At 57.0% G+C, this 22,376-nt stretch overlaps 11 protein-coding genes across 11 annotated transcripts; 7 read left to right on the forward strand and 4 right to left on the reverse strand.

Annotated features, from left to right (window-relative positions):
- Positions 1 to 420: 420 nt before the first annotated feature.
- Positions 421 to 4,997, forward strand: SCHCODRAFT_02632057 (uncharacterized protein). The gene is made up of 16 exons (XM_003030467.3): positions 421 to 1,628; positions 1,677 to 1,784; positions 1,862 to 2,161; positions 2,234 to 2,393; positions 2,446 to 2,528; positions 2,583 to 2,712; positions 2,760 to 2,773; positions 2,827 to 2,870; positions 2,931 to 3,162; positions 3,245 to 3,402; positions 3,453 to 3,604; positions 3,657 to 3,759; positions 3,808 to 3,832; positions 3,893 to 4,132; positions 4,189 to 4,335; positions 4,394 to 4,997. Exons 1-16 carry the CDS (start codon positions 468 to 470, stop codon positions 4,442 to 4,444), a joined length of 3,108 nt encoding a protein of 1,035 aa, XP_003030513.2. The 5' UTR covers positions 421 to 467; the 3' UTR covers positions 4,445 to 4,997.
- A 25-nt stretch (positions 4,998 to 5,022) lies between these two features.
- Positions 5,023 to 5,472, forward strand: SCHCODRAFT_01038870 (uncharacterized protein). Its single transcript, XM_003030466.1, has 3 exons — positions 5,023 to 5,256; positions 5,309 to 5,345; positions 5,408 to 5,472. Exons 1-2 carry the CDS (start codon positions 5,097 to 5,099, stop codon positions 5,317 to 5,319), a joined length of 171 nt encoding a protein of 56 aa, XP_003030512.1. The 5' UTR covers positions 5,023 to 5,096; the 3' UTR covers positions 5,320 to 5,345; positions 5,408 to 5,472.
- Positions 5,473 to 6,583: 1,111 nt separating this feature from the next.
- SCHCODRAFT_02632063 (uncharacterized protein) lies at positions 6,584 to 7,451 on the forward strand. Its single transcript, XM_050345695.1, has 4 exons — positions 6,584 to 6,881; positions 6,930 to 6,983; positions 7,039 to 7,158; positions 7,213 to 7,451. The coding sequence occupies exons 1-4, from the start codon at positions 6,756 to 6,758 to the stop codon at positions 7,279 to 7,281; spliced, it is 369 nt and encodes a 122-aa protein (XP_050199283.1). The 5' UTR covers positions 6,584 to 6,755; the 3' UTR covers positions 7,282 to 7,451.
- Positions 7,452 to 7,832: 381 nt separating this feature from the next.
- SCHCODRAFT_02632068 (uncharacterized protein) lies at positions 7,833 to 8,910 on the forward strand. The gene is made up of 4 exons (XM_050345696.1): positions 7,833 to 8,043; positions 8,102 to 8,145; positions 8,236 to 8,395; positions 8,468 to 8,910. The coding sequence occupies exons 3-4, from the start codon at positions 8,277 to 8,279 to the stop codon at positions 8,544 to 8,546; spliced, it is 198 nt and encodes a 65-aa protein (XP_050199284.1). The 5' UTR covers positions 7,833 to 8,043; positions 8,102 to 8,145; positions 8,236 to 8,276; the 3' UTR covers positions 8,547 to 8,910.
- SCHCODRAFT_02632073 (uncharacterized protein) lies at positions 8,726 to 10,216 on the reverse strand. Its single transcript, XM_003030049.2, has 5 exons — positions 10,115 to 10,216; positions 9,687 to 10,058; positions 9,604 to 9,634; positions 9,372 to 9,519; positions 8,726 to 9,312 (listed from the first exon to the last, which is right to left on the reverse strand). Exons 2-5 carry the CDS (start codon positions 9,803 to 9,805, stop codon positions 8,915 to 8,917), a joined length of 696 nt encoding a protein of 231 aa, XP_003030095.1. The 5' UTR covers positions 9,806 to 10,058; positions 10,115 to 10,216; the 3' UTR covers positions 8,726 to 8,914.
- Positions 10,217 to 10,430: 214 nt separating this feature from the next.
- Positions 10,431 to 12,107, forward strand: SCHCODRAFT_02750266 (uncharacterized protein). The gene is made up of 3 exons (XM_050347237.1): positions 10,431 to 10,808; positions 10,858 to 11,319; positions 11,369 to 12,107. Exons 1-3 carry the CDS (start codon positions 10,496 to 10,498, stop codon positions 11,914 to 11,916), a joined length of 1,323 nt encoding a protein of 440 aa, XP_050199285.1. The 5' UTR covers positions 10,431 to 10,495; the 3' UTR covers positions 11,917 to 12,107.
- A 902-nt stretch (positions 12,108 to 13,009) lies between these two features.
- SCHCODRAFT_02507349 (uncharacterized protein) lies at positions 13,010 to 13,897 on the forward strand (the record flags this gene model as incomplete). The annotated part of the gene is made up of 4 exons (XM_003030463.2): positions 13,010 to 13,429; positions 13,486 to 13,566; positions 13,617 to 13,735; positions 13,789 to 13,897. The coding sequence occupies 4 exons, from the start codon at positions 13,010 to 13,012 to the stop codon at positions 13,895 to 13,897; spliced, it is 729 nt and encodes a 242-aa protein (XP_003030509.1).
- Positions 13,898 to 14,422: 525 nt separating this feature from the next.
- On the reverse strand, positions 14,423 to 16,841 carry SCHCODRAFT_02632081 (MFS general substrate transporter). Its single transcript, XM_003030048.2, has 10 exons — positions 16,547 to 16,841; positions 16,439 to 16,499; positions 16,262 to 16,386; positions 16,102 to 16,209; positions 15,878 to 16,048; positions 15,748 to 15,826; positions 15,515 to 15,689; positions 15,239 to 15,459; positions 15,008 to 15,181; positions 14,423 to 14,904 (listed from the first exon to the last, which is right to left on the reverse strand). Exons 1-10 carry the CDS (start codon positions 16,727 to 16,729, stop codon positions 14,723 to 14,725), a joined length of 1,479 nt encoding a protein of 492 aa, XP_003030094.2. The 5' UTR covers positions 16,730 to 16,841; the 3' UTR covers positions 14,423 to 14,722.
- Positions 16,842 to 16,945: 104 nt separating this feature from the next.
- Positions 16,946 to 18,064, forward strand: SCHCODRAFT_02509503 (uncharacterized protein; the record flags this gene model as incomplete). The annotated part of the gene is made up of 2 exons (XM_050343218.1): positions 16,946 to 17,155; positions 17,204 to 18,064. 2 exons carry the CDS (start codon positions 16,946 to 16,948, stop codon positions 18,062 to 18,064), a joined length of 1,071 nt encoding a protein of 356 aa, XP_050199286.1.
- Positions 18,065 to 18,665: 601 nt separating this feature from the next.
- Positions 18,666 to 20,219, reverse strand: SCHCODRAFT_02507179 (uncharacterized protein; the record flags this gene model as incomplete). The annotated part of the gene is made up of 1 exon (XM_003030047.1): positions 18,666 to 20,219. The coding sequence occupies one exon, from the start codon at positions 20,217 to 20,219 to the stop codon at positions 18,666 to 18,668; it is 1,554 nt and encodes a 517-aa protein (XP_003030093.1).
- Positions 20,220 to 20,516: 297 nt separating this feature from the next.
- Positions 20,517 to 22,359, reverse strand: SCHCODRAFT_02508624 (tRNA guanosine-2'-O-methyltransferase; the record flags this gene model as incomplete). Its single annotated transcript, XM_003030046.1, has 10 exons — positions 20,517 to 20,681; positions 20,738 to 20,966; positions 21,017 to 21,113; positions 21,162 to 21,311; positions 21,352 to 21,418; positions 21,470 to 21,526; positions 21,576 to 21,688; positions 21,741 to 21,833; positions 21,872 to 22,116; positions 22,166 to 22,359. The coding sequence occupies 10 exons, from the start codon at positions 22,357 to 22,359 to the stop codon at positions 20,517 to 20,519; spliced, it is 1,410 nt and encodes a 469-aa protein (XP_003030092.1).
- Positions 22,360 to 22,376: the final 17 nt, after the last annotated feature.

Genomic DNA, 22,376 nt, shown 5'->3' on the forward strand with positions numbered 1-22,376 from the left:
ATACAGCTGGGCCGGAGACTGCCCGGTCACGGAGGGCTCGCATGGCCACAGGGTTGGCGTCTCAGGCCACTTATGTCCGCTTTCTGGGCCGTGAAGGGTCTGTGTGGCTCTCACGCACCTCCGATCCGCGCAGTGCTTGGGTGCAAGGCCCTACGTGAGAAGTACTTGCACATGACAGTCAATGAATCGCGAGTGTTTTGGTGTTCAGATGGTCCTTGGATCCTTGATTTAGGTACTTGCAGTAAAATGGGGCAAGAATTAGAGTGTTACTTGCCTGAGCTGGCTAGCGATGAGACAAAGGCAGGAAATCAGCAGGCATGCCCTTTTGTTGCGAGGCAATTGTGCGAGATGGGGAAGTTCAACGTGCACATGCGCCGATCACGTTCATTTACGCGGTCACGTGCAGACCCGCCGCTTTCGTTCCAACTGCCAGCGAGTCGTACGTCAGGCGCTCGCCCTTGTCCGCCATGGCCTTCAAGCGCAAGCCCGTCCCTCGCTCAAGGACACCGCAGCAGGACGCCCAGGACCAGCAGCGCTCCGGGAATCCTAGCCCGTCCGGATACAATGCGTCGAGCTCTCGTACAACGGCTCCCCAGGACGCACCGGACCCCGCACTGTCGGAGGCGTACGAAGACATACGAAACGCGGTGGCAAGAATGACGGGGGAGGGCCTGTACGACGAGGAGAGGGCCCCTCTGGTCCCCGATCAACGAGCCTCGCTGCATCCCGATAACGCCTATGCCCGCCCCACGTCCGAGTTCAGGAGATATCAGCCTGGCCAGTACCTCGAGCCAATATTGACGGGGGAGACGCTACAACTCGACGAAGCAAACACGCCTTCCTCCTCCGATCACACGAACCCCTTCTCCGACACGCACACGCCCACCTCATCACGACCCCAGAGCGGCTATTATGGCGGCTACCCCGCGTCCGCCTCGGACGACTCGCACGCCACAGCTACGAACACGAACGCCAGCACGACCCAGCTCGATCACTTCGCCTACGACGCCGAGGCGTACGCGTCCGGGCACTACTCGCGCGCCGCTTATCAGGCGCCGCCCCCGCGCTCGCGGTCGCCCACGCCAGGCATCCTCGACGATGACTACTACATACAGCCCGATGGCTCCGTCAGCTACTCCCCGGAAAAAGCATACCCAATGTATCGAGAAAGCCCCGAGAAGGAATACCCCCCATACCCCACCGATCCAGAAAAGGCGGACCCACAGACCGAGTATTTCCTCGGGTACGATCAACAGCCCTACCAGCAAGGGTACGACTATGTCGCGCCCGTGCCCGGCGCAGATGCAGATCGAGGGACACTATCGTCCGAGTCCACAGAGCCAGAAACGCCTGTGGAGACTCGCCACTTCGGGCCCGCCCCAAGTGGACGTATCGTGCGGCGGCGGAAGACGAAGAAGCGCGTACAGCTGACGAACGGAAACTATGTCGTCGACCTCGACGTACCGCCCAAGCTGGTGCTCCCGCGGAAGGGCGTGCCAGAGACGATGCGGACGCGGTATACGGCGGTGACGTGCGATCCGGACGACTTCGAGCGGAGCGGGTTCTTCCTGCGACAGAACGAAATGGCGCGGCAGACGGAGCTGTTCATTGTGATTACGATGTATAATGTGCGTGGTCATTTCACGTTTAGCTTGCAGAAGCTGACCAGATCATAGGAAGACGAGGTACTATTCTGTAGAACCCTATACGGCGTCATGAAGAACATCCAACACCTCTGCTCCCGCAAGAACTCACAAACCTGGGGTCCAAAGGCCTGGGAGAAGGTGCGTTTCCCCCCCTCCCCCACCCGTTCCCTCCTCACTCCCTGCCCCTCGCCACACCCTGACACCACCGCGCCCAGGTCGTCGTCTGCATCGTCGCCGACGGGCGCAAAAAAGTCCACCCCCGCGTCCTCGACTGCCTCACCCTCCTCGGCGTCTACCAGCCCGGGAAGCACATGGTGAACACCGTGAACAACGTGCCCGTCACCGCGCACCTCTTCGAGTACACCACCTCCTTCGGCCTCGACCCAAATGTGCACTTCAAGTACCCGGACAAGGGGATCGTGCCGACGCAGATTATATTCTGCTTGAAGGAGAAGAATCAGAGGAAGATTAATAGTCATCGGTGGTTCTTTAATGCGTTTGCGCCGTTGTTGCAGGTGAGTGGGAGATGAACCATCGCAGAGTGTGGGTGGATGCGCCAAGTGGAAGGGTAGTTGACGAATGAACAGCCGAATGTGTGCGTGTTGCTGGATGTGGGGACGAGGCCTGGCAATACGAGCATATACAAGCTCTGGAAGGCGTTCGACGTGAACTCGAGCGTCGCCGGCGCGTGCGGAGAGATCGCCGTGTACAAGGGAGCTCGATGGGAGTTGCTACTCAATCCACTGGGTAAACTTACGCCGTATTCATAGTTGAGAATCACTGGCTCACACGACTCCAGTCGCCGCGCAGAACTTCGAGTATAAGATCAGCGGTATCCTCGACAAGCCCACGGAGTCCATGTTTGGGTATATCAGCGTTCTGGTGAGCGCGGTAACGCGAAGGCCGCGCCAAGGCTGACCGTTTTCTGACTTCCAGCCCGGCGCGTTTTCGGCGTACCGGTACATCGCATTGCAGAACGACGAGCGAGGCGTCGGTCCTTTGGCATCGTACTTCAAAGGAGAGGTCCTACATGGTCGGGATACGGACATCTTCACGTCGAATATGTGTGAGTGAGCGAACGTTGTGTATAGGCGTCCGCTGATGTGCTAGCAGACCTTGCGGAAGATGTATGAGCTCACCCAGCGCCCGCCTCACGCACTTATATGCTAACTCGTCATAGCGTATCCTCTGCTTCGAACTCGTCGCGAAAGCCAACTCCAGCTGGTACGCACTTCCATTGCCTCTGATTTCGGTCACCTACTCAGTCGCTGACCATCTCCCCAGGGTCCTCAAATACGTGAAGGGTGCCATCGGCGAGACCGACGTCCCCGATGCCGTCACCGAGTTCATCTCCCAGCGCCGCCGCTGGCTCAACGGCTCCTTCTTCGCCGGCACCTACGCCATCGCGCACGTCGGGCAGATCCTGCGCTCGGGGCATAGTCTGCAGCGAAGGATCATGCTGTTGGTGGAGACGGTGTATAATATTATCAACTTGATTTTTTCGTGGTTCAGCATTGTGAGTGGTCCTGTTGTGACTTGTTGGGGTGTTCAAGCGGGTGTAGGGAAGGAAGAAATGGGTGCTGACGCGGATTTTGCAGGGCAACTTCTACCTGTTCTTCGTCGTGTTAACGGCGTCGCTGGAGGATCCGTCGTTGCATGCGGAGGGGATCAAGTATGTGAACAAGCTCGCGCAGTTCATCCTGGCGTCCACCATTGTCGCGTGCTTCGTCTTCTCGATGGGGAATAAGCCCCAAGGGTCGGTCATTTCGCCCTGCCGTCTAGTCATGACTGATGCGAAGCACACAGAGCGAAGTTCAAGTACATGTTCACGATCGTGACGCTGAGCATCTTCATGGTCTACATGCTGGTCGCGTCGGTGGTAACCGCGCTCCAGGCGGCGCAGCAGGGCGGGTCGCAGAATAGCGCGATGTTGTTCAGTGTCGTGATCACGTTCGGCTGTGCGTGTGCTTGAGGAGATGTACGTGAATGTGCGCGCTGACCATTGAACAGTGTACGCGCTGTCAAGTATCCTGGCGCTTGACCCGTGGCATATGTTAACGAGCTTCATACCGTATATGTTGCTCTCGCCTATGTACATCAACGTCCTGAACATGTGTGTACCCCGTGTTCTATACACTCGCCATACTGATCGCCCACCCAGCTACGCCTTCTCTAACCTAGACGACGTACGTTATACTCACCCCCACCTTTATTACCTCCCACTGACCCCAAATCCCCACCCACAGATCTCCTGGGGCACCAAACAAGACTCCATCGTCGAGCAGGACCTCGGCGCCGTCGTGCAGAACAACAAACTGCAGGTTGACGTCGAGATCGCCGAGCCGTCGCACTTCGACAACATCTACGAGCAGGCGCTGTCGAATCTGCGGCATCGCAAGCCCGCGGTGCCGAAGGGGACGCAGAAGCCGAGCGAGGCGGAGCAGGAGCAGATGGCGAAGGATTATTATGCGAATATCAGAACCAACGTCAGTCAACCAGACTGGAGTCTTGGGTGGCCCTGCTGACGCGCTGCTATGCACAGGTACTACTTTCATGGACATTATCAAACGCGCTTCTCGTGGTGCTCATCCTCAGTACCGGCGACCCTACCAAGAGCCTTAGCGAGAACGGCACAACAAAAAGCTATCTAGTATTTATCCTTGCCTTCACGGCCATCACCAACATAGTCGTGCGTATCCTTCTCGCTTGCTTGCCGCGGACGACGGCTGATCAAGAGCACCCCGCAGAGATTCTTTGGCTCGACGCTCTATCTCATCGCGCGGTTGATTACTGGATGAATGCTGTTGATTACAGCACGGAAAGGACGATCGCTATTCAGACTCTTCGTGGACAAAAATGGACATGCTATGTGCTATGTGTATGTTACTATTCTCGGACAGGTCATGGACTGGATATGTAGCTCGAGACTGTAGGCCTCTTCGAATACGCGTAATGCAAGCGACGCAGACTATGTCTCCATTATAGCCGAAGGTCCGAGATGGTTGTGATGCAGAAGTATCGGGCTGGACGTGCAATGACCCAGGGTCATCGTAGGCGTCTTTTCCAGAGAGTAGAGCGGGGGGATGATGATCACTGACATGAAGACGGCAATGCAGAAATCTGAAGGGACGGAGGACTTGGACGACGCTGTCGCAGGCCTGAGCGGCGCGACGGTGGGGGCTGCTCTGGAAAGATTCAGGCGTTGTGAATGAGGGTGCTGAAGCGGAGGCCGACGAGCGCTCTGGAGTCAGGCTCGACACCATTCCGCCTGCGCACACGATTCAGCAGTTGGAGACGGGGGCCACTCAGCGGAAGATGTTGACTTGAAGGGCGACTACTACCCGTCGAGCGAGCCAGACCGTGGTCGTGTTGAAGCTTTTCGCCGTCGTTTCCTTTTGGAAGGCCTGGATTTTCTACAGAAAATTTCCGAGGTTTGCTAAGAGTTGCAGAATGCAGGAGACAGCTGGCAAAGTCGGGCAGATGAAAGTGGATGCTGGCCGCAGGGGCGGAGGCAAACGCGGCGGCAACAACCGAATTTCCGGCAGAACGCTTGCCTTGTTCTTGACCATCACCATCGCATCGTCGCTTACTGCTGGATGCCTTGCTGTTTCTTCTCTTCGATGTCAATAGCGTCTCCGATGAACTACAACAACGCGACGTGCCACAATCGTGAAATTGCCGGACTTGAAGAACCATCCACTGCAGCGTTTGCTTGAGCCTTCACAAACGGTATCGCTGGACCGTAGGATGGGATGACGCACCTTCTCCGAGTCTTTCGACCCGAGAAAATAGGACTATGCGTCGGTATATGTTGGAAGAGCACTTCGTAACGCGCTAAAGGTACCGCAACTTCGATCGGCAATACGGTCCAGCCAGCAGGGTCGAGCGTCCACAGTCACCAAGAGGTCCTACATCTTCTGGCAGATGTAGATGCCTTCCCTGGAGTACTTGAAGGAAGTGAAGAAGTGGAGGGCTTGAGCAAGAAGTTCATCAGCGGTCGTCATCAGACAGTTGAAGAAGCTGGGTGGGACAGAACGAGGAGGGCATGGGGAGGCAAGAGGTGTGTGGTGATTCTCAAAGAACCGACCGCGAACTGATACCCTCTGATAGAGTTTTGTAGGAGCTGCAGAGACAGTGTCTTGACGTCTTGAAGGTCTTCTGGCATCGACGCGAAGATACCTCGCAAATCCTCAAGTCCAGCGCAGGCCAGTCATCTCAGCACTGACAATGGCTTTATGTTCTTCGCCGACTTGGTCTTGCTACGCTCCTCTAAAGAGTCGTTCGCGTTGGTGACACGGCCTCTTGTTCTTGCTTTCGTCGATCACGCCAGACGACAGTCATGTCCGTCCTTGGTGAAAATGGCTTCGTCTATTCCACGTCAGGTGTACCGCCTTCTGGCAAGCTCTTCATGGTGGTGAGTAGAGAGCAGCAGGCTGTATAAGCGTCTCTAACCCAACCGTGACGGTGACAGGTGGCTGGAGTCACCTATCCCCGTCGGTCCCGCATTCCGGTGCCGCACCAGAGCCTAGCGGCAGCAAATTTGGCGCGCGGCGACAGAACGTGGGGCGGACTGGACGTTGTACAAAAGCTGTCGACGTTGTCGGTGAAGGGGTGAGACTAGCGCGAGGTCCATGGTCCTGCGAATCTGGGACGGGCGACATCTCTGGCGTGGAAGACCCAAAACTTGTCCCGCAACCCCCGAGTATGCTGTCGATCGAATTCGACGTCTCGGTGTCCTTCGGATGGCGCCCTGGATGTCTTGAACTGCTCACAGAGTCGAGGAGCTGTGCAACGAATGGCAGGGGGAACGAGACTAGATGCGGCGTCCCGAAACCTTATGGCCTGGCAGACGAGGTCGTATACCCGTTCGCACCGTCGGCATCGATAGAAGTAGCGAATGACAGTCTTTCAGTGACGTCCAGTGCCGTGCTACGAGGCTTCGGGCCCTTCGAGTGCTGGGCGAGTCCAACTTGCATCGTGATCGGTGCTTCCACTTCTTCCCTTCCCCTTCCATCTTCGCTTTCGCAAGCTATTTTGTCCCGCCTGCTTTCGCTGCTTTTCTCTGAGCGCCCACCATCATTCCTTATTGCTCACTCTACACGCCTCAAGATGCCCTCGTCCGACAAGCGTACTTCCCGCTCTTTCCAACTTACTCGCCATCGCCCTCGTTGCGTCCGCTTCGCCCCCAATAAGCACCAACGACGTCGTCCCCTGACTGCAGTCTACAACAACCAGGTGCATGGTGTGCTCAACGTCTGGCAATGACACTGACCACTTCTTCAGCCCTCCAACGCTGGACTTCAACCGCAAGACGATGATTTCCTCATGAGGACAATGGTGCGTGATCAGCCCCCTCAACGTAATTTTTTTTCTGACATAGCATGCACTACAGTACTTCCCTGACGAAGACCTCTGGGCGACGTACGCCGCGGAGCTGCAGGAAGCGCTCGGAGAACGGCGTGAGCCCTCGGGGCGGCTTCGAAAGCTCAGGCGCTTCTCCATCCTCGTCGTTGTTAGTACACGACTGCCATAGTGAACGTCAAGGTGCTGAATATTGTCGTTGCAGGATCTTGCCCTTCGCAAAGCCCGCTCATGCGCGCGTAAGCTCAGCAAGGACGCTGGACCCTTGGCGTAGACGAGCCTCACCACATCTTTACGAACCCTGTTTCCTTGACTGCAATTGCTAGACGTACCTGCTAAGTAATTCACACGTCCTGTATCTGTGAACACTGACTCAACCGCGGAAGGTTGTACAATAGTGTAACCATACACCTTTCTTGGGTTTCCCGGCGCGCCGCCGAAGTAATATTCAGTACTCTACGTATCTATACGAGCTGGCCTGCCTACGCACCAGCATCTCTTGGAATATACGCACTGCCGTATTATGAGGAAGGATTTCCTACATTGGTCGAAGGGGGACATCGACTTGTGCAGGCCGAAGCAGGTGCATAGTCGAACCGCCACAATGACGGGAATTGCCGAGCGGAAGTAAACACGGCCCCGCCTGATTCGGCTATTCCCGTACCACGGCTTTCCGGCCTCCTAGGTATAGATTCGCCCAATGCCTCACAAAAGGCGAGTCCCCACCAGCGAGACAAGCTCGCTCAAACTCGCTGACGCGGTGAGCTTGCGCGGATGCCCAAGATCATCTCACAATAATCCCTGTGAGTCTCCGGCACAGCTCGCAATGATTATGGCAGCGCGCGCATGCAAGGGCCTTCGAGCGCGGGCAGTCCATCTCCTCACCGTCCCAGTCCAATGCTCGGAACTGACGACCAAGATCTGGAGTGAATTGCCGCAATAAGTGGCCCTAGTCGCCGAAGAAGGCAGTCCGGATAGGGTGTATAGCCCTACGATTGCGAAGGCCGGGGACGGGCTTAGGCTCGCCGCTCACCAGGTTCGTCTTCTCATAGATGCCCTACTTTCCGCACCCATCGTCCACACTTATCGCATAGCCCGCTCGATTTCTCTCGCACAAAGATCCATTATCCGAGTCGAGGTATGCCATGAGAGTTTTTCTGCAACGGTATATAAGGACGAGGAAGAGACGATGAGGGCAGAAAATATCCTGTTCTGACTTTACCCTCAGCTCATATCCTTTCCACCGACCACTCAACCACCTGCCTCATCATGCGCTTCACGCAGCTCACCGCCGCTCTCTTCCTCGCCTTCGTGGCCTCCGTGTCCGCGCAAGGGTCGGACACCGCGTCGGCCGCTTCGAGCACCGGGTCGGCAGTTATGACGGAGTCGTGAGTACAGAATTCCTCCTTCGCACACAGACCTTCTGCCCTCTATCCCACCCAGTGCTGACACCTTCCCAGCGCCTCCGCCACCGCTACCGATTCTGCTACCTCTGCGTCAGGCAGTAGCACGGGCAGCCTTTCTGAAAGCACTACCTAGTCGGGCAATAGCACGCAGACGTCCACTAGCGGCCAGCCTTCGGGTACTAGCGATGGGGACGACGAGAATCCTGCGCTCGGCGGCGCAAACATTCAGAGCGGCTTCGCCGCCGTTGTTGCGGGGCGCACTTTTGGGATTGGCGGTTCTGTGAAGAAGTCTCCGAAGGGGGGTAAGATGGGTGCAGACCTGGGGCGTATAGGATCAGGAGCATGCCCAGTTTCGATCGGAGACAAGAGGTCAATGGACTGTCGACGGAGAAAAATTATTCCTGTTCCGTTCTCAGCAGGGCCCTTCGAAATCTATAGTTCTCGGCACACGTCGCTGCCATTTAATTGTAATTGGCACTTGGAAAGATATGCCCTTGGAGTTTACCAAACCCGCGGCACCAGCTTGTAGGGTACCCTCTTCGCCCACTCTTCCCACTCTTTGCCAAACCGCCCCTTCAACATCATCTCCTCGGCGTCGATGCGCAGGAATGTCCCGACGAGTAGAGGAAATAGAAGGCCTAGCCAAAGGGCAGTCGCACTCAGCGAGGCTGTTTTCTCAGGGTACTCCCTCGCCCAACATCCGGATGACATCTGCGCTAGAAACCATCCCGCGACGACCATATATCCACCGGTGTACCCGGGATGCCGGACGATGCTATAGGCGCCGTCGGTGACAAGCGCCTGCTCGCGGCGGATGGCGAGCTCGAAGGTGAAGGCGCTGCCAAGTTTCCGATAGCAGTGGATGCGGATGAGGGTTCCGAGTGCGTTGAGAAGACAGCCTAAGGAGAGTGTCAGCGCGTCCATCGCGATCAGATCCAGAAGGCAGCAACACACGTACCTAGTATGAACGGCGTCGTGATTCGAAGGCTCTGCAATCCGCCAATAGGCATGAGGGCATCCGGGATGCAGGAGGCAAATGGTGATGAGGGCAAGTGACTGTTGGTGATGAGGGCAACCTCGATAAGGCTGATAGCGCAGAGGATTTTCTGTTACTCGTCAGTCGACATGCGCGTATCTTCGAGCCAGCACGCCACTTGTTGCCTTGGTGAGCCCGGCTAGTGGCCACTTACTCGGACTATCTCCATGCACGGTACGTAGTACCTACACAAGTTCCTGTAGCGTTGCATCAAAAGACCAGCTGAACGATGCGCACCTTTCGACGAGAGGGCGAGATAATGGACGGTCGCACGCTAAGGGTCGGTTAGGCGATATTAAGCCATGGTTGATGCCCCAGATGACGGAGACAAGAAAAGGGATCTTAGCGAGAGACATGGGTCGCAAGAACGTGAAGGAGGGAAGCGAGAAGCGGAAATGAACCAGCCTCGATCGCACTGACGTCGCAGCGAGGATCGCTGTGTATATCCAGTACGGCTGATTACGGCCTAACAGGCGTACTAGCGTTGATTAGATACTAGTTCATGGCGAAGAGCGCAGTCGCAGGGGGATACCGGATGACATTCACAGTTGCACGCAAACAAACTTGAGCGACTCGGACGGTACCACCACCAGCGATGCAATGAACATACTAATCTCATTGCTCTCATCCATAATGTGTAAAGGCTGCCGCACTGGAAGACGCACGAGGTGCTAGTTCTTGTGGCTTTCTTGTGTCGTACGAAGAGACTCCAATGGAGCAGCCTGTTATTGTACGTCTATTAACCTTCGCATCCAAAGGCTCTCACCGCACCAGAAGGGTCCTCAAAGATGATTTCCAGCTCGCAGAGCCGTATCGCAGGAATCTATGAGAGAGAAATATAGTGACCAGATAAAATGCAGTAGATGGACGCTCAGAACAAGAGATGTCCTAAAGTGGAGAAATCCTTGCTCTCCCCGCGCTGATCCCGGATCATCGGCCCGAAGTACCGCTACTCGTCAGAGTGACACTTCTTATCATGGCCCCGACTGCTAACCTTGGCCTCTTCTTTCGAGGTGCTTGACTCATCTGCAGCAATATCTTTTCCTATGGCGGACGTACTTTCTACTGCACCCTCTGCTCCTGAGACGATTCCTGTGACCATGAACGTCGATGCTACGACACCGATGGAGACCACGACGACGGCACCAGTCCCGACTGAGGCAGTAGCAGCACCGTCTTCTGGCCCCATTGATCCTGTGCCTCTCTCTTTCCCTGCTATTCTTCGTACTCCTGGTGTACCAGCGGCCCGCTATGAACTTCGAGACACAGCGTACGTCCGTCCTTCTGGCAGCATCCTCGGCCGAGCTGCGAGGAAGGAAGACGTCGAAGGCAAGCGGCGCACGAGGCGGAAGGAGAATGGTGTGTGTTTTCCATACGCAGGACTGCAGTGAAGTGACATACGAAATAGCCAAGTTCACGGGTAACCCCCACATCGTTGCAGCCACGAAGCGCGATCTTGTCCTGGAACCCCCTACTGTCCGTACCACGTTCCCCGAGCCCCTCCCGCCATCCCTCCCACGCACCGCCAAACTGCCTTCAGTCGTTCCCCCTACCCTCGATCCGCTCTCCGCCAATGCCGGCCGCTTCTCCCTCAGCCTGAAGGGCATGCGCCGCGAGCTGCGCAAGTCCGGCTACGCGCAGGGCCTCGTGCGAGTAGTCGAGCTCGAAATGGCAGACTGGCTTTCAGACGGCGGCGCGATGATGTCCCCCGATGATGTCCAGCCCGAGCAGGCGGAGCGTCAGATCGGGGAGACGCCTGTCGTCGAGGTCTCGCGCACTCCACTGCAGCTCGTATGGCGGATATCGGAGGACTCGTACGCGAGATACGTCGTGCATTGCTGCGCGCGCTACCACGAGATTGTGAGCTTCAGTGAGTATAGCCGTCGCTCATCCTGTATCATTCCTGACCCGCGATCCAGGCAAGGACGTCGACGGAGAACGCCTGACCTACCTTTTGCGTCCCAACGTCTTCCGCCCAGACGCGGCTGGCGCCTTCAGCTTGGAGACCCCACCTGTCACCGACATCGACTATTCTTCCCAGCTCAGCGAGTCCGACCTCGTCTCCTCCGACGCAGGCGACTCCGACATCGAAGAGCGTCGCGCGGGACACGCACCAGCAGCCCTTCCTGCGATCTCTGAGGACCGTCCCGCCTCTCCTGCCGATAGCTCGTGGTCCATCGTCGACGATGCGGCGAGCGCGGACGGCGACGAGTCCGCCAGCGATGCTGGGCTCGCTGCGAGCGTCGAGTCGTTGTCGCTCGCGGATGAACGCACGCCTCGGCGCAGGCCGTTGCACCCGGCCGCTTGGGGCAGCCGGCATTCGCGGGCAGACTCGTCACCCTCTCCGGCGAGGAGGCAGCGCAGGCGGCGGATGCGGCCTGCGGATAATCGCCGTACTGTTCCAGCGCGGCGGGGTGTGACCGCGGCGTCTCGCGGCGAGTCGTTCTACGACTACATTTTTTCCTGAGTCAGTACGATTACATCTTCTCCTGAATCCGGGCTAAAGAATTGGGGGTGGCTTCGTGTAATGTATATGTGAGCTTGGTCTTGATTGTTAGATGTCGCGCTCACCGTCTCATCGTCTGTACAGTGTAACAACAGTATAAGTCATAGCAGCGGCAATGTCACTGGTTTCCAGCTGTCCCAAGCAGACGGTCCCTCTGGCGGTCGTGCGACCTCGTCCTCTGACCAGGCATTGACTGCGATTTTCTGCTGCCATGCGCGCCGCCTCTATTCATGAAGTACTGAAGCTGTAAGACGCGTGGCGTACGGAAATTGCCGAGCCATTGCGGGTGATCTCGTACTCACCACCATCAAGCGGTCGCTGGATATTGCATACACTCCTTTAGGCGAAGTTGCAATCTTCGAGGCGCTGAACACACCTCTGCCCAGCGTCTGGTGTCATGCAACGTCGAGAACTTCGTGGGGCACGCCTTTTTTGCACAGTCCGGTACCTTGACCGCTGCTCAACGCCTCATGTTCACACAGCGCGAGGATGCGAAGAGAGGGAAAGTCCAGGATAAGCGACTGCTTTGCATGAAAGATGGCGATGTCTCGCAAACCGACATGACCGGCCTCGGACTACGCCGCTGTCTCGACGCATGCCTTGCCCGACGGAGACGGAGGCTCACCGACGCTCGACACTCTCGCATCGCGTGCAGTATCCATGGCTGGCCGACGACACTTGACGGTCCCTTCCTCGTTTTCAGCACCACGCCTAGGCTGTGCAGTCCATCTACCTCGGCAAGTATACGGCTATTTCTGCATTGTGTTTCGTTGAAACATACGACAGGTCCCTCACCTTCATGCGGTCAGCATTACCGCCTTCTTCTCGAATCGTCGTTTCTGGGCGCCCGATATTCTTCTGTCCTCAATGGCGCTCGACGCGGCTGTGCGGCGCAAGGTACATGCTTATAGAACTGTCAAGGGCAGGATCAACGCAGTCGGAACGTCGGTTACCGCTCGCCGCGGGTCATGCTCCCTCATACACGATGAGACGAGGACGCGGCCATCGATGACATTGCCCACGTCCGCTTTTCGCTGACTCTTTGTGTCCGACCATGTCGAGGAAGGCACGGAAGCATGTCGAATGCGCCCTCGGGATCACGTATATGAGGGTGCATGGCGAAGCTGGCCGCATTCCCCACAGTACTCCCCCGTCCAGTACTTCCCTACTTACACTCTTCGCCCAACTCACCTTACCCTTCCCCCTTGTCATGAAGCTTGCTCTCGCTGTATCTACCGTCTTCGCCGCGGTTGTGCTCGCTGCTCCCACAGAGCAGGTCTGCGACAACGGCCTCAACTGCTACGCCTCTGTGCACGAATGGGGCGGGGTCATCCAATACGAGCCCTATCAGGGCAACCTCATGGATGCCTGCCGCTACAACGACGGTGCTGTAGGTGGTATCATAGGCGGCACTGGTAATCTCTGGGGCTACAAGGCATGTGTTGCTGTCGCGATTAGTGACACCAAGATCGGGGTACGTGCCACCATCTTCTCGTCTGACCCTTTTGTCGTGTCTAATCAGTCCACTAGCCGGTGACCGTCCAGGGTTTGGCGAGCTGCGAAAACCAAAACCTGACCTGCGAATGGGAGGAGCCCAACCTCGACTTCAACGTGAGTGCCGCCAGTCAGATTTGCGCACTAGATTTCTCACAGTACTCCAGCTCTACGCTAGCATCGTCGGCGAGTGTGCCTGGGACAATGGCTGCCCTATTACCCAGCAGAACTACATCGACTTCATCTATGGTACCCTGAGCGAGATTGGGTCAAGCGACTGGCCCAGGTGCGTCACATTCACTGTATGGTGCACCCTGACAGGAGCTGACCCTCTCACAGTAGCGTCGACACCTTGCTCGAGAACGGGTGGCGTGCACTTCTCGACTGGGCCAAGACCGGCGATACTATCCCCTATCAGAACCTCAACGACTACCTGCACTACAGCTAGGCGACTCGCCTTCGCTCAGTATTGGTATCGTCCTGTGACGATCTCTCTCTCACGAACGGAAGATTACGGACATCACGTACACTCCTGGAGTTCTGTTTATGAGCTGTACACTACTTTAAATTCGACTATAGGTAATGATTTTTGTCTACTTGGCCTGTAGATACGAATGGCACCGCCGAAATTGGTACCGTCATTCAAGTCCGCTCGCATACAGGTGGCCTGAATGCTGTTCCCTCTTCGTCCTTCGTCAAAGTACTATCGTGTTCCCTCTTACATACACGTTACTGGATTCCATGGCGGAGGCAAACTGCGATTCGGCATCTGCCGAAGCGCATGCTGCGTTTGACGTTCGACTCTTTATCTGTACCCTTCGGATACTCGAGACTCTTCATACTGGCGAGGAAGCACGGACCTCCATTCGAATTCCCCGCCTCCATAGCTGATTCAAAGCTAGGGTGCCAACTTCGAATCTGAGCCCATGAGGTGATAAGAGATAGCTTCGCGACCGCAAAGCGCGACATTGTATTTTGTCGTAGCCCCTTTGTTGCATTGCTAAGCTTTCGAGTCCCACTCCCAAGTCTTCTTAAGAGTCGTCATACAGTTCCATTCGTGCTACAGTAGCTAGCTATCGAGCGAGAAGCCCTACACTCGTCAAAATCATTAAAAGTACAACAACCCTTTCCGGTTCAGTGTCCGTCCGTATCCGTATCTATGCCGCGCAAGACTGCATCGTTCCTATACCATCAAACTTCTCCGCGCACAGATGCACAGTGGCCGAAGGCACGCAAAGTCTTGAGCCCCTCTCCATGCATCTGAACCTGATCGCTATGCACTCGTCGGCCCTTGCTCCCTTCCCTGCGTCTCATCCGCCTGCCGTCGCCGTTGGCGTCCCTTCAACAGCAGAACCAGCGCCGACGTCACGAATATGAACACGCCGTTGAAGATTGTCGCCCGGTGCATGTTGAGCGGCGGGTCGGCATCCGGGCCTGCGCGGAGCGCGTCTTCGGCTGCACGGGTAGTGTCAGCGACGTACGTCTTTCGCATGCATCAAGCAGAGGGTCGAGCATCCGGTAGGAATTCTCAACCATGAGAAAGGACGGAAGTACTTACATATAATAAACACAAACCCAAGCAGGTTGGCCATGAACCACATAATCGCAGAGCTCCCCTCCGCGTTACGCGTCAGCTCGCAGCCGAGCTCGAGTGCGACAGGCAGCATGGGCAGGGAGGTGACGCCGATAATGGTCATGATGGCGTACAGGCCGCCGGTGTCGTGTGGTTTGACTATGAAGGGGTTTGGTGAGTGACAAGTGAACGACTCGAGGAGCATGGGATACTCACTCGCCCATATTAACGAGAGCCATGCCGCAGCAGTGGAAGGAACCAAGATCTTCGCAGTCAGTGCAAGATGGTGCGTAAACACCCGGTCGAAGAGTGGGGAAGTGACGATCGCGGCGACCAGGCCGGTAAGGAGGAGACATGCCCCCATGAGGCCAGCGGTGTCCGATGAGTAGCCTTGCGGCTCGAGATACTGCGAGGTAAGGATCGCCCAGGCGTTGGTGCTGTAGTTGAAAATCGGTAAATATGCGCAAACATTGTGGCATCCGCATGACTTACGCAGCTACCAAAACACCGAACACAAGGACGACGATGAGGAAGTCTATACGCTCCCGCCAGGTCATATATGGATCGGCACGGCCTGCGCGATTGCAATCGCGCTCTAGAGGTGCCAGGCCGGCCCACACGCGGAGGAGTGTGATTATGCTCGGCGTGTCGTGCGACGCGGCAAAAGCTGCATGAGAGAACTAAGCTTCGATATCCCAGCCGAGATGGACATGGTAGAAGCGTACTCGGCGGCTTCGGTGGCTTATCTTGGATGAGGAAGACCATGGGTGCTACCGCGGTCTGCAGAATTCCCAGTATTAGGACCTGGAAAAGGTGAGTATATGCGGTGACGTAGAATATAGAGGGTGCACGCACGGAGGTCGCTGGATCGCTAATCGGGCTGAGAAGCTGGCCAATAGCGCCTCCGATGGGGTTAGAGACTGCAATGATCATTGTGGCGGTCGTTCGGCCCTTGAGATCGAACCATGTTTCCGAGTACTTCGGACCGAGGACCTGGAAGATCGGTTGGGCGATGGACGTGAAGAGCTGAGGTCGCTCAGTAAAGGCACAAAGGGGGAAGAGCAATGAAAGGTGCGTACCTGGCCAAACATAAGGAGCGCATAGGCCTCGTTAGGGGATAGTCCGTCCGCTGTTGCGGCGTATCTTATCCACGAGGAGAGAATGAGTGATAGCGCGCCAACAAAGCACTGACACATGATAAGCAGATGCTGAGGGAGATAGGGAGGGCAGGACACGAACTGAGTTCCGGAAGCCAATCCTCTGGATGAATTCGGGAAGTACAAGTGCGACGGGGAGGTAGATGAGTGCGACAATGTTGCCCAGCCAGGTGACCTGATTAAGGGTAATACCAAAGCGTGCAGCCGCTACCAGGCCGTCCCGTCAGCGTGAGGGGCAGAAGCATACCAGCATACACACTCTCGTTAGATATGGGACCGAACCACGGCCAGCCTGCGGCCGCCCCGATGTTGAGCAAGATCTGGAGAAGATGTAAGCCTCGATCTCAAAGACGACGCGCAGACGCACCATGGCCACCAAGCCCACGAACCGCCGGCGGTAGAGTCCATACATTGGTTGGTCGTCGTGGTTGAAAGCATCGCTGTCGGCAGACTGGGACTGGACAACAAGCTGTTCCATGGCCAGGCACTTGGACCCAGGCTTGTCGTCCGCCGCATCCGCCACCAGTTCCCCCTTCATCGTTGCGGCCATCGCGGGCGGTGACAGGTTCGGACAAGGTAGAATCGGCGTGGGCTCTCGCGGCGCATGACTTCTGAATGGGAAGCACACGCGCAGACGGACACAGATAATCACAGTGACCGTCCGAAGCTCGAGCTGACCCCATGACGCAATCGGTCCGCGGAGTCCGGGCGTATTCCGGCTCGCGCACGTGGCCGCGCAACGCCTTGCTCCCGAACCGCGATCATCATGAGTGAATACTGGGTCTCGAACAAGCGCTACTGGTGCAAGTACTGCGGCATCTCCATCGCAGACGATGTTCCCTCTCGTCAACAGCACGAAGGGGGCCTCCGGCACAAGGGCAATGTTGAGCGGTTCATTCGCAACATCTACAAGACGGGGGAGAAGCGCAAGAAGGAGGCCGCCGAGGAGGCGAGGGATATGGAAAGGATAGAGAAGGTGCGTAAATCCTGTCACTCTGCTTCCATTATACTGACTTGCTCGTAGGCAGCGCAAGCAGCATTCCACAACGATGTCGGCGCAGGTCATGCAAAGATGTCAGATTCGAGTCTGCCATCCACCTCTAAAGCCCCTGCTGTCAAGAAGCCGGCTGCCAAACCATCCAACCCATTCGCCAATTACACCACTGCTCAGTCTCTCGGCTACACCGATCCTGAAGAGGAACTCGCAAAGACTCGGCAGACGCAGGGTGTCGTCGGCGAATGGCAGTTTATCGCGCCAACAGCCTCTGCCTCTCCCGCTCCTGAGGAAAATCCTGTCGTGAGCGACTTGAAGCGGCCAGCGGAGGGGGATGAGGACGGACGCAGCTTCAAGCTGCGTAAGAAGACCGTGAACCTTGGCGACGTCTACGATCCCGGCGTCATCACAATCAAGCCGAGAGTGAAGAAGGAGGAGTCTCCCGCACCTCCAGCATCCGAGACTGTCGACGCATCTAAGCCAGCCACATCCCTTCAATTCACGTCGATATCGCTGAAGAAGGCACCGACTGAACCTTCAGCAGCCACTGCATCCTCAGAACCTGCCACAGAGTCGCCAGCACCCGAAGCTTCGCAGTCCAACGGTGCATCCAAATGGACGAAGTCTTCTTGGGGTGCGCCAATAGAGGACACACCAGTCGACTACGAGGATCTCGGGAAGGTCGATGCAGGGCCCGCGGCGGAGGTGAAGAAGGAAGAGGCCCCGTCAACACCTCTGGACGGCGCTCCTTCACCGACCAGGGTTGGTGCAGACGCTGTCAAGAAGGAAGAAGAGCCCGCGGCCCCGCCACCAGCACCCTCGGGAGGTAGCCTTTTCAAGAAGCGCAAGGCTGCGCCATCTGCTGGTGCTCGCGGTGGCAGACGGTTCTGACGAGAGAAGGCTGGGTAGTGTTACGAAGAGCTCTCGGTGTTTCTCAAAAGAACTGGGTATTCGCATACATAATAGGGTGTGTACAACATCGTGACTAGCTAAACGTACAATTGCTTACACTCGGTACTTCAAAGTCCAAGTCCAAGGCTTCGATACCTGAATTCCAAGGCAACGGCGCTTTACGCAGGCGGCGCTGTCAGTACAAGAACACCTTCGTTTGTCTCCTGGACGCGGCAGGGTATCTTGTTGCTGCCTCGGGGTCAGCTTCACCTCGATCTGTAGCCGCTGAGCACTTACTCTTCCATGTGCTTGATGATGCTGGGCTTCAGTGATGGGACCCCATTGCTTGAATGCAGGCCCCTCCCAACGATGACCTTGAGCTGCCGCCCATTTCGCTTGAGCACCTCCCAGAAGGCTGGGCCAACGTCAGTATGCTCTCGGAAGTCACGCAGTGGTGCTCCCGTACCTTCCTCGGTCCTCTTGACGGCCTCCTCTCTGCGCAAACGATGCACGTCTATTGTATCGGGTTCAAGATTTCGTGTTCGATGGTTGTGCGCTGCGCATGCCTTCGTCAGACCCATACCTTCAGGTTCTCATACACCTACGCACCGTGGAAATATCTTCGCTCCGCCTGCGCGTCAAGCTTCTCTGCCGCCTTCCCCGCCGCCTCCGCCTCCCTACGCAGAATGAACGCCTCCCGGGGCTTGTTCTGCCTATCCGCGGTCCTCGCGCGATACTCCAACTGTCGGGCCTCATCGTACTTCGCGCGCGCCTCCTCCCGCAGGCGGTCGGCCTTCTCGATGGTAGGGCCGAATGCCCCACCCGTCGAGATCTCGCTCGTCGCCTCGGTGTCGTCGATCTCGGTGATGGCTGCCTCCGTCGGGGCAGTGCTGGACTGTGCGTGCGCGGGCAGGGGGTAACTGACGCTTACGCCCTGCGGCGGGAGGGAAGAGAAGGTGGGCGGTGCCTCGGTGGGCAACTGTTGTCTGGCGTCGGGCGGCGTCGTCAAAGCGTCGCGCACGACGAGGTATCGCGTCTGCGGTGTCTGCAGCTCGTCGGACTCTTCGTCTGCTTCGACGACTTCGAGGTTGCGGTCGGCGGGGGTGTGCGCTCGCGATCCACTATCTTCAGGTGGTTCTGCATTATTCGGTGGAACGAGCAAGAGGCCGCTCTTGGCCAGCCTGACGCGTCCGAGGGAGCCTACGTCGAGACCTTCGTCCGGTGGAAGGGACATGTGCTCTTCTTCATCGTCGTCGTCGGTGTGAGAGCGCGAGATATCCGGGTCGGTACGCGTCTGATTCGACGAGCTCGGCACTGTTGACTCTTCGGGGACGGTAGTGAGACTAGGTCGTCTTGAGCGGCCTTCCAAGCGGTAGTCGAGAACAGGAGGGGGCGCGGGTATAGGTCTCGGTGGTGGTGAGGGTGAATGTGGGGATTGTGGCGTGAGGGTCGAAGAAGAGCGGGATGCGGTGGGAGACGCAGTGATTGGCGAGAGCTCTGGGAAGGATCGGTTCCTTGGGTCGATAGTGATTCGTGGTGGGATGACAGGTTGCGGCTCGGTGCGTATAGGGCTTGCCGTATGTGAGGATACAGGCGTGGTAGGGTCGGTAGACACATGGAAATCAGAGCTCTCGAGGGTGGTGGGTGTGGGAATCGGGGTGACTTCTTCAGTGGCGGGCGGCAGCGACGACGTTTGCACGGGCGATATGAACTGCACGCGCTCATTGCGCATTCGCGCGCTGCGCTCCTCCCTTCTAATCCGCTCGCGGTGTGCCTTCTCGAGCTCCTCCACCTCCTCCGGCGTCAGCGCCTCTGTCGTGCTCGTGCGGTATCGGCGCCTCTTCGAGCGACTTCGACGTAGCTTCTTGTCGTGCGCGTGCGTCGGGCTCACGAGCTCGGCGAGCAGCGCGCCGAGCGCGGTCCAAATGCACACGATACCGAGATAGACACCGCCCGAGCCCAGCGCGCGGTCGACCGCGAGCCGCAGCCCGAAGGCGCACACCGCGAGCGTGTGTGGCGTCTTCGGATCGGCGAGCGCCTCGTGCATGTAGAGCCCCTCGCAGACGCCGGTGAGGACTGCGCCGGCTGGCTTAGCCATCGAGAGTGCGGGCACGCGCAGAAGGAGGGTGGCGACGGCGCCGAGGACGGCGTTCATCGCGGCCGTCGAGGGCGATGAAGAGTGGGGGTTGTGAGGAAGCCATGGCGCACGGACGCGCACCCCGGTATGTGATCTGGCCTCATGGTGTTCGCGAGTAGTTCATTAACAGCGGCGTCACCGCCAGGCTGCCCATATCGAGCGCGATCATGGACACGCTGCTGATCGGCGCTCGAGGTCATTGTGATCAGCGTTGGGCTCCCCTTCGGCAGTGACCTTAACAATGTTTAAGCGCCATCCTAATTCTACAGCTATGCTACAAGCTACAAGCGACGTGTACTAGCCATATCGCCTTCGTTATGTCTTCGACGACGCCGACTTCTCGTCACCTTTCTTAAATCCTTCAAAGTACTTCTCGCGAAAGTCCTTATGCGCAGGCGCTCCCAAGTCCGACGGCGGCGCTCTTGCAAGGAAGTCTGGCGGCGGGAACTCGTCGTGTTTGGTCTTCCGCACTGTGATGAGCTGCCGAACCATGATGTCAGGTTCACGGCTCAGAGCTCAGGACGAAGCGTACGTACCCGCCTGCCCCACGCGCCGAAGTCCTGTAGCGAATTCGCCACGAGCTCCATGCCCGGACATAGCATCGACTGCACGTCCACCTCCTGATAGTGCTCGTTCACCGTCGGCAGGAAGAACACCAGACGACCCTCCGGTTTTAGCAAGTATCGTGCGTAAAGGACGAGATCACGAGCTAGCTCAGACAGCTCGTAGGGTTTGGTTGGCGGGATATACGAGCGGTTGCCGGCCCTGCGATACCTGGTGAGCCAGCGCTACTACTGAGAGAAAGGCCAACTTACTCTTGCAGAGCGGCTTGCCGCTCGAGATGGAGGGCCTTCCGCTCTTCCGTCATCTCCTTCTTCCGACCGAGACGTTTCGCGCCAGCGCGAACGCCATCTTCGAAGGATGTTAGCCGGGACGCTACACAACAAGCATAGATCTTACAAGGCGGGTCAGTCACGATGGCGTCGAAGAGGCTACCTCGCCTCCACGGATTCCAAGTCATGTCGAAGGTGCACAAGTCCATTATGCGCTGAGCTACGCCGTACTGCTCCGCTGCTCGATAGACGCCAGGGGTCTTCCCTGTGGACGAAGCTGATTAGCGCCAACGGAGAGCTACGGGGACTCTGCAGACCTTTTCCTCGCATCTGACGACCGTCAATATCCGAGCCGAACATCATTGCGCCGAAGTGCGCTACAGGCTGAAAAGCGTACAGTCAGCGACAAGGGTCAGACATACGTGAACGACGTACGTAGGCCATACTCCCAGTGCCCATGAACGGGTCGTACATCAGCTTTCCTGACGAGGCCTTCCGGCGATGAGCTGGGAGGAGGGTTGCGTCGTATAGACGAACCCACCAGCGTCTGATTAGCCATGAGAAGGGAGATCTCGGCCTCCATGCTGGTATTCCCAAAGAACGCCCTTTTCTTGACGTCGAATTTGTGTATTAACAATCGAGCTGATCCTTCCTCTAGCTGAGAAGGGATGGTCAATACGATAGAGGACTGAGCGGTTAAGGCAACGCACCAACCTTCCGAAGTAGACCTGTATGAAGTTACCATCCCCTTCAAGCCGATCTCGTGGGGTATCATCACGCCTCTTATCTAGAGAAGACACTGAGGTCAAATGCAGGCTTGTATAGAGGAAGACGCACATTCTTCATATACGGACATGACGATCTCAGGGTTCTTCAAGTCTATCTTGCCGAGCATGTCCATGTAGCCGAAGCTCTCGACCACGTCTCTTTGCCGCGCTTTTGGTATCGTGTGGTTGAATCCAGAGATCTCGAACTTGAAGGAGGTATCCGGGACGTATTTCTCCCACAATGGTCGCGCGTTGCGGTTATTGGCGTGCAGCTCATCGTACGTCGAGCCTTGCGCGTAGAACTCATGCACGGACCTTCGGATGCCTTAGTTTGTGCTTGGATGTATTGTATATTGGAACACACTTGATCAAGATACATCTCCTAGCTAGCAATCGCGCGTGCTCCTGATGCGCCAGACGAATGACCATGAACGGTCGCGTGTAGTCCCGATTCCCTTCAAAGTCAAGCTCGAAGCCATACAGTGAGGCGATGGACTCGAGTTCGGGGATGCGAAACTTTTCATGACTCTGCGCGAACTGGAATAGAAATCGGCTCATCGTGTGCTAGCGGAGAA

The sequence above is a fragment of the Schizophyllum commune genome (genome assembly GCF_000143185.2).
Source record: "Schizophyllum commune H4-8 unplaced genomic scaffold SCHCOscaffold_8, whole genome shotgun sequence".
Classification (NCBI taxonomy): Eukaryota; Fungi; Basidiomycota; class Agaricomycetes; order Agaricales; family Schizophyllaceae; genus Schizophyllum; species Schizophyllum commune.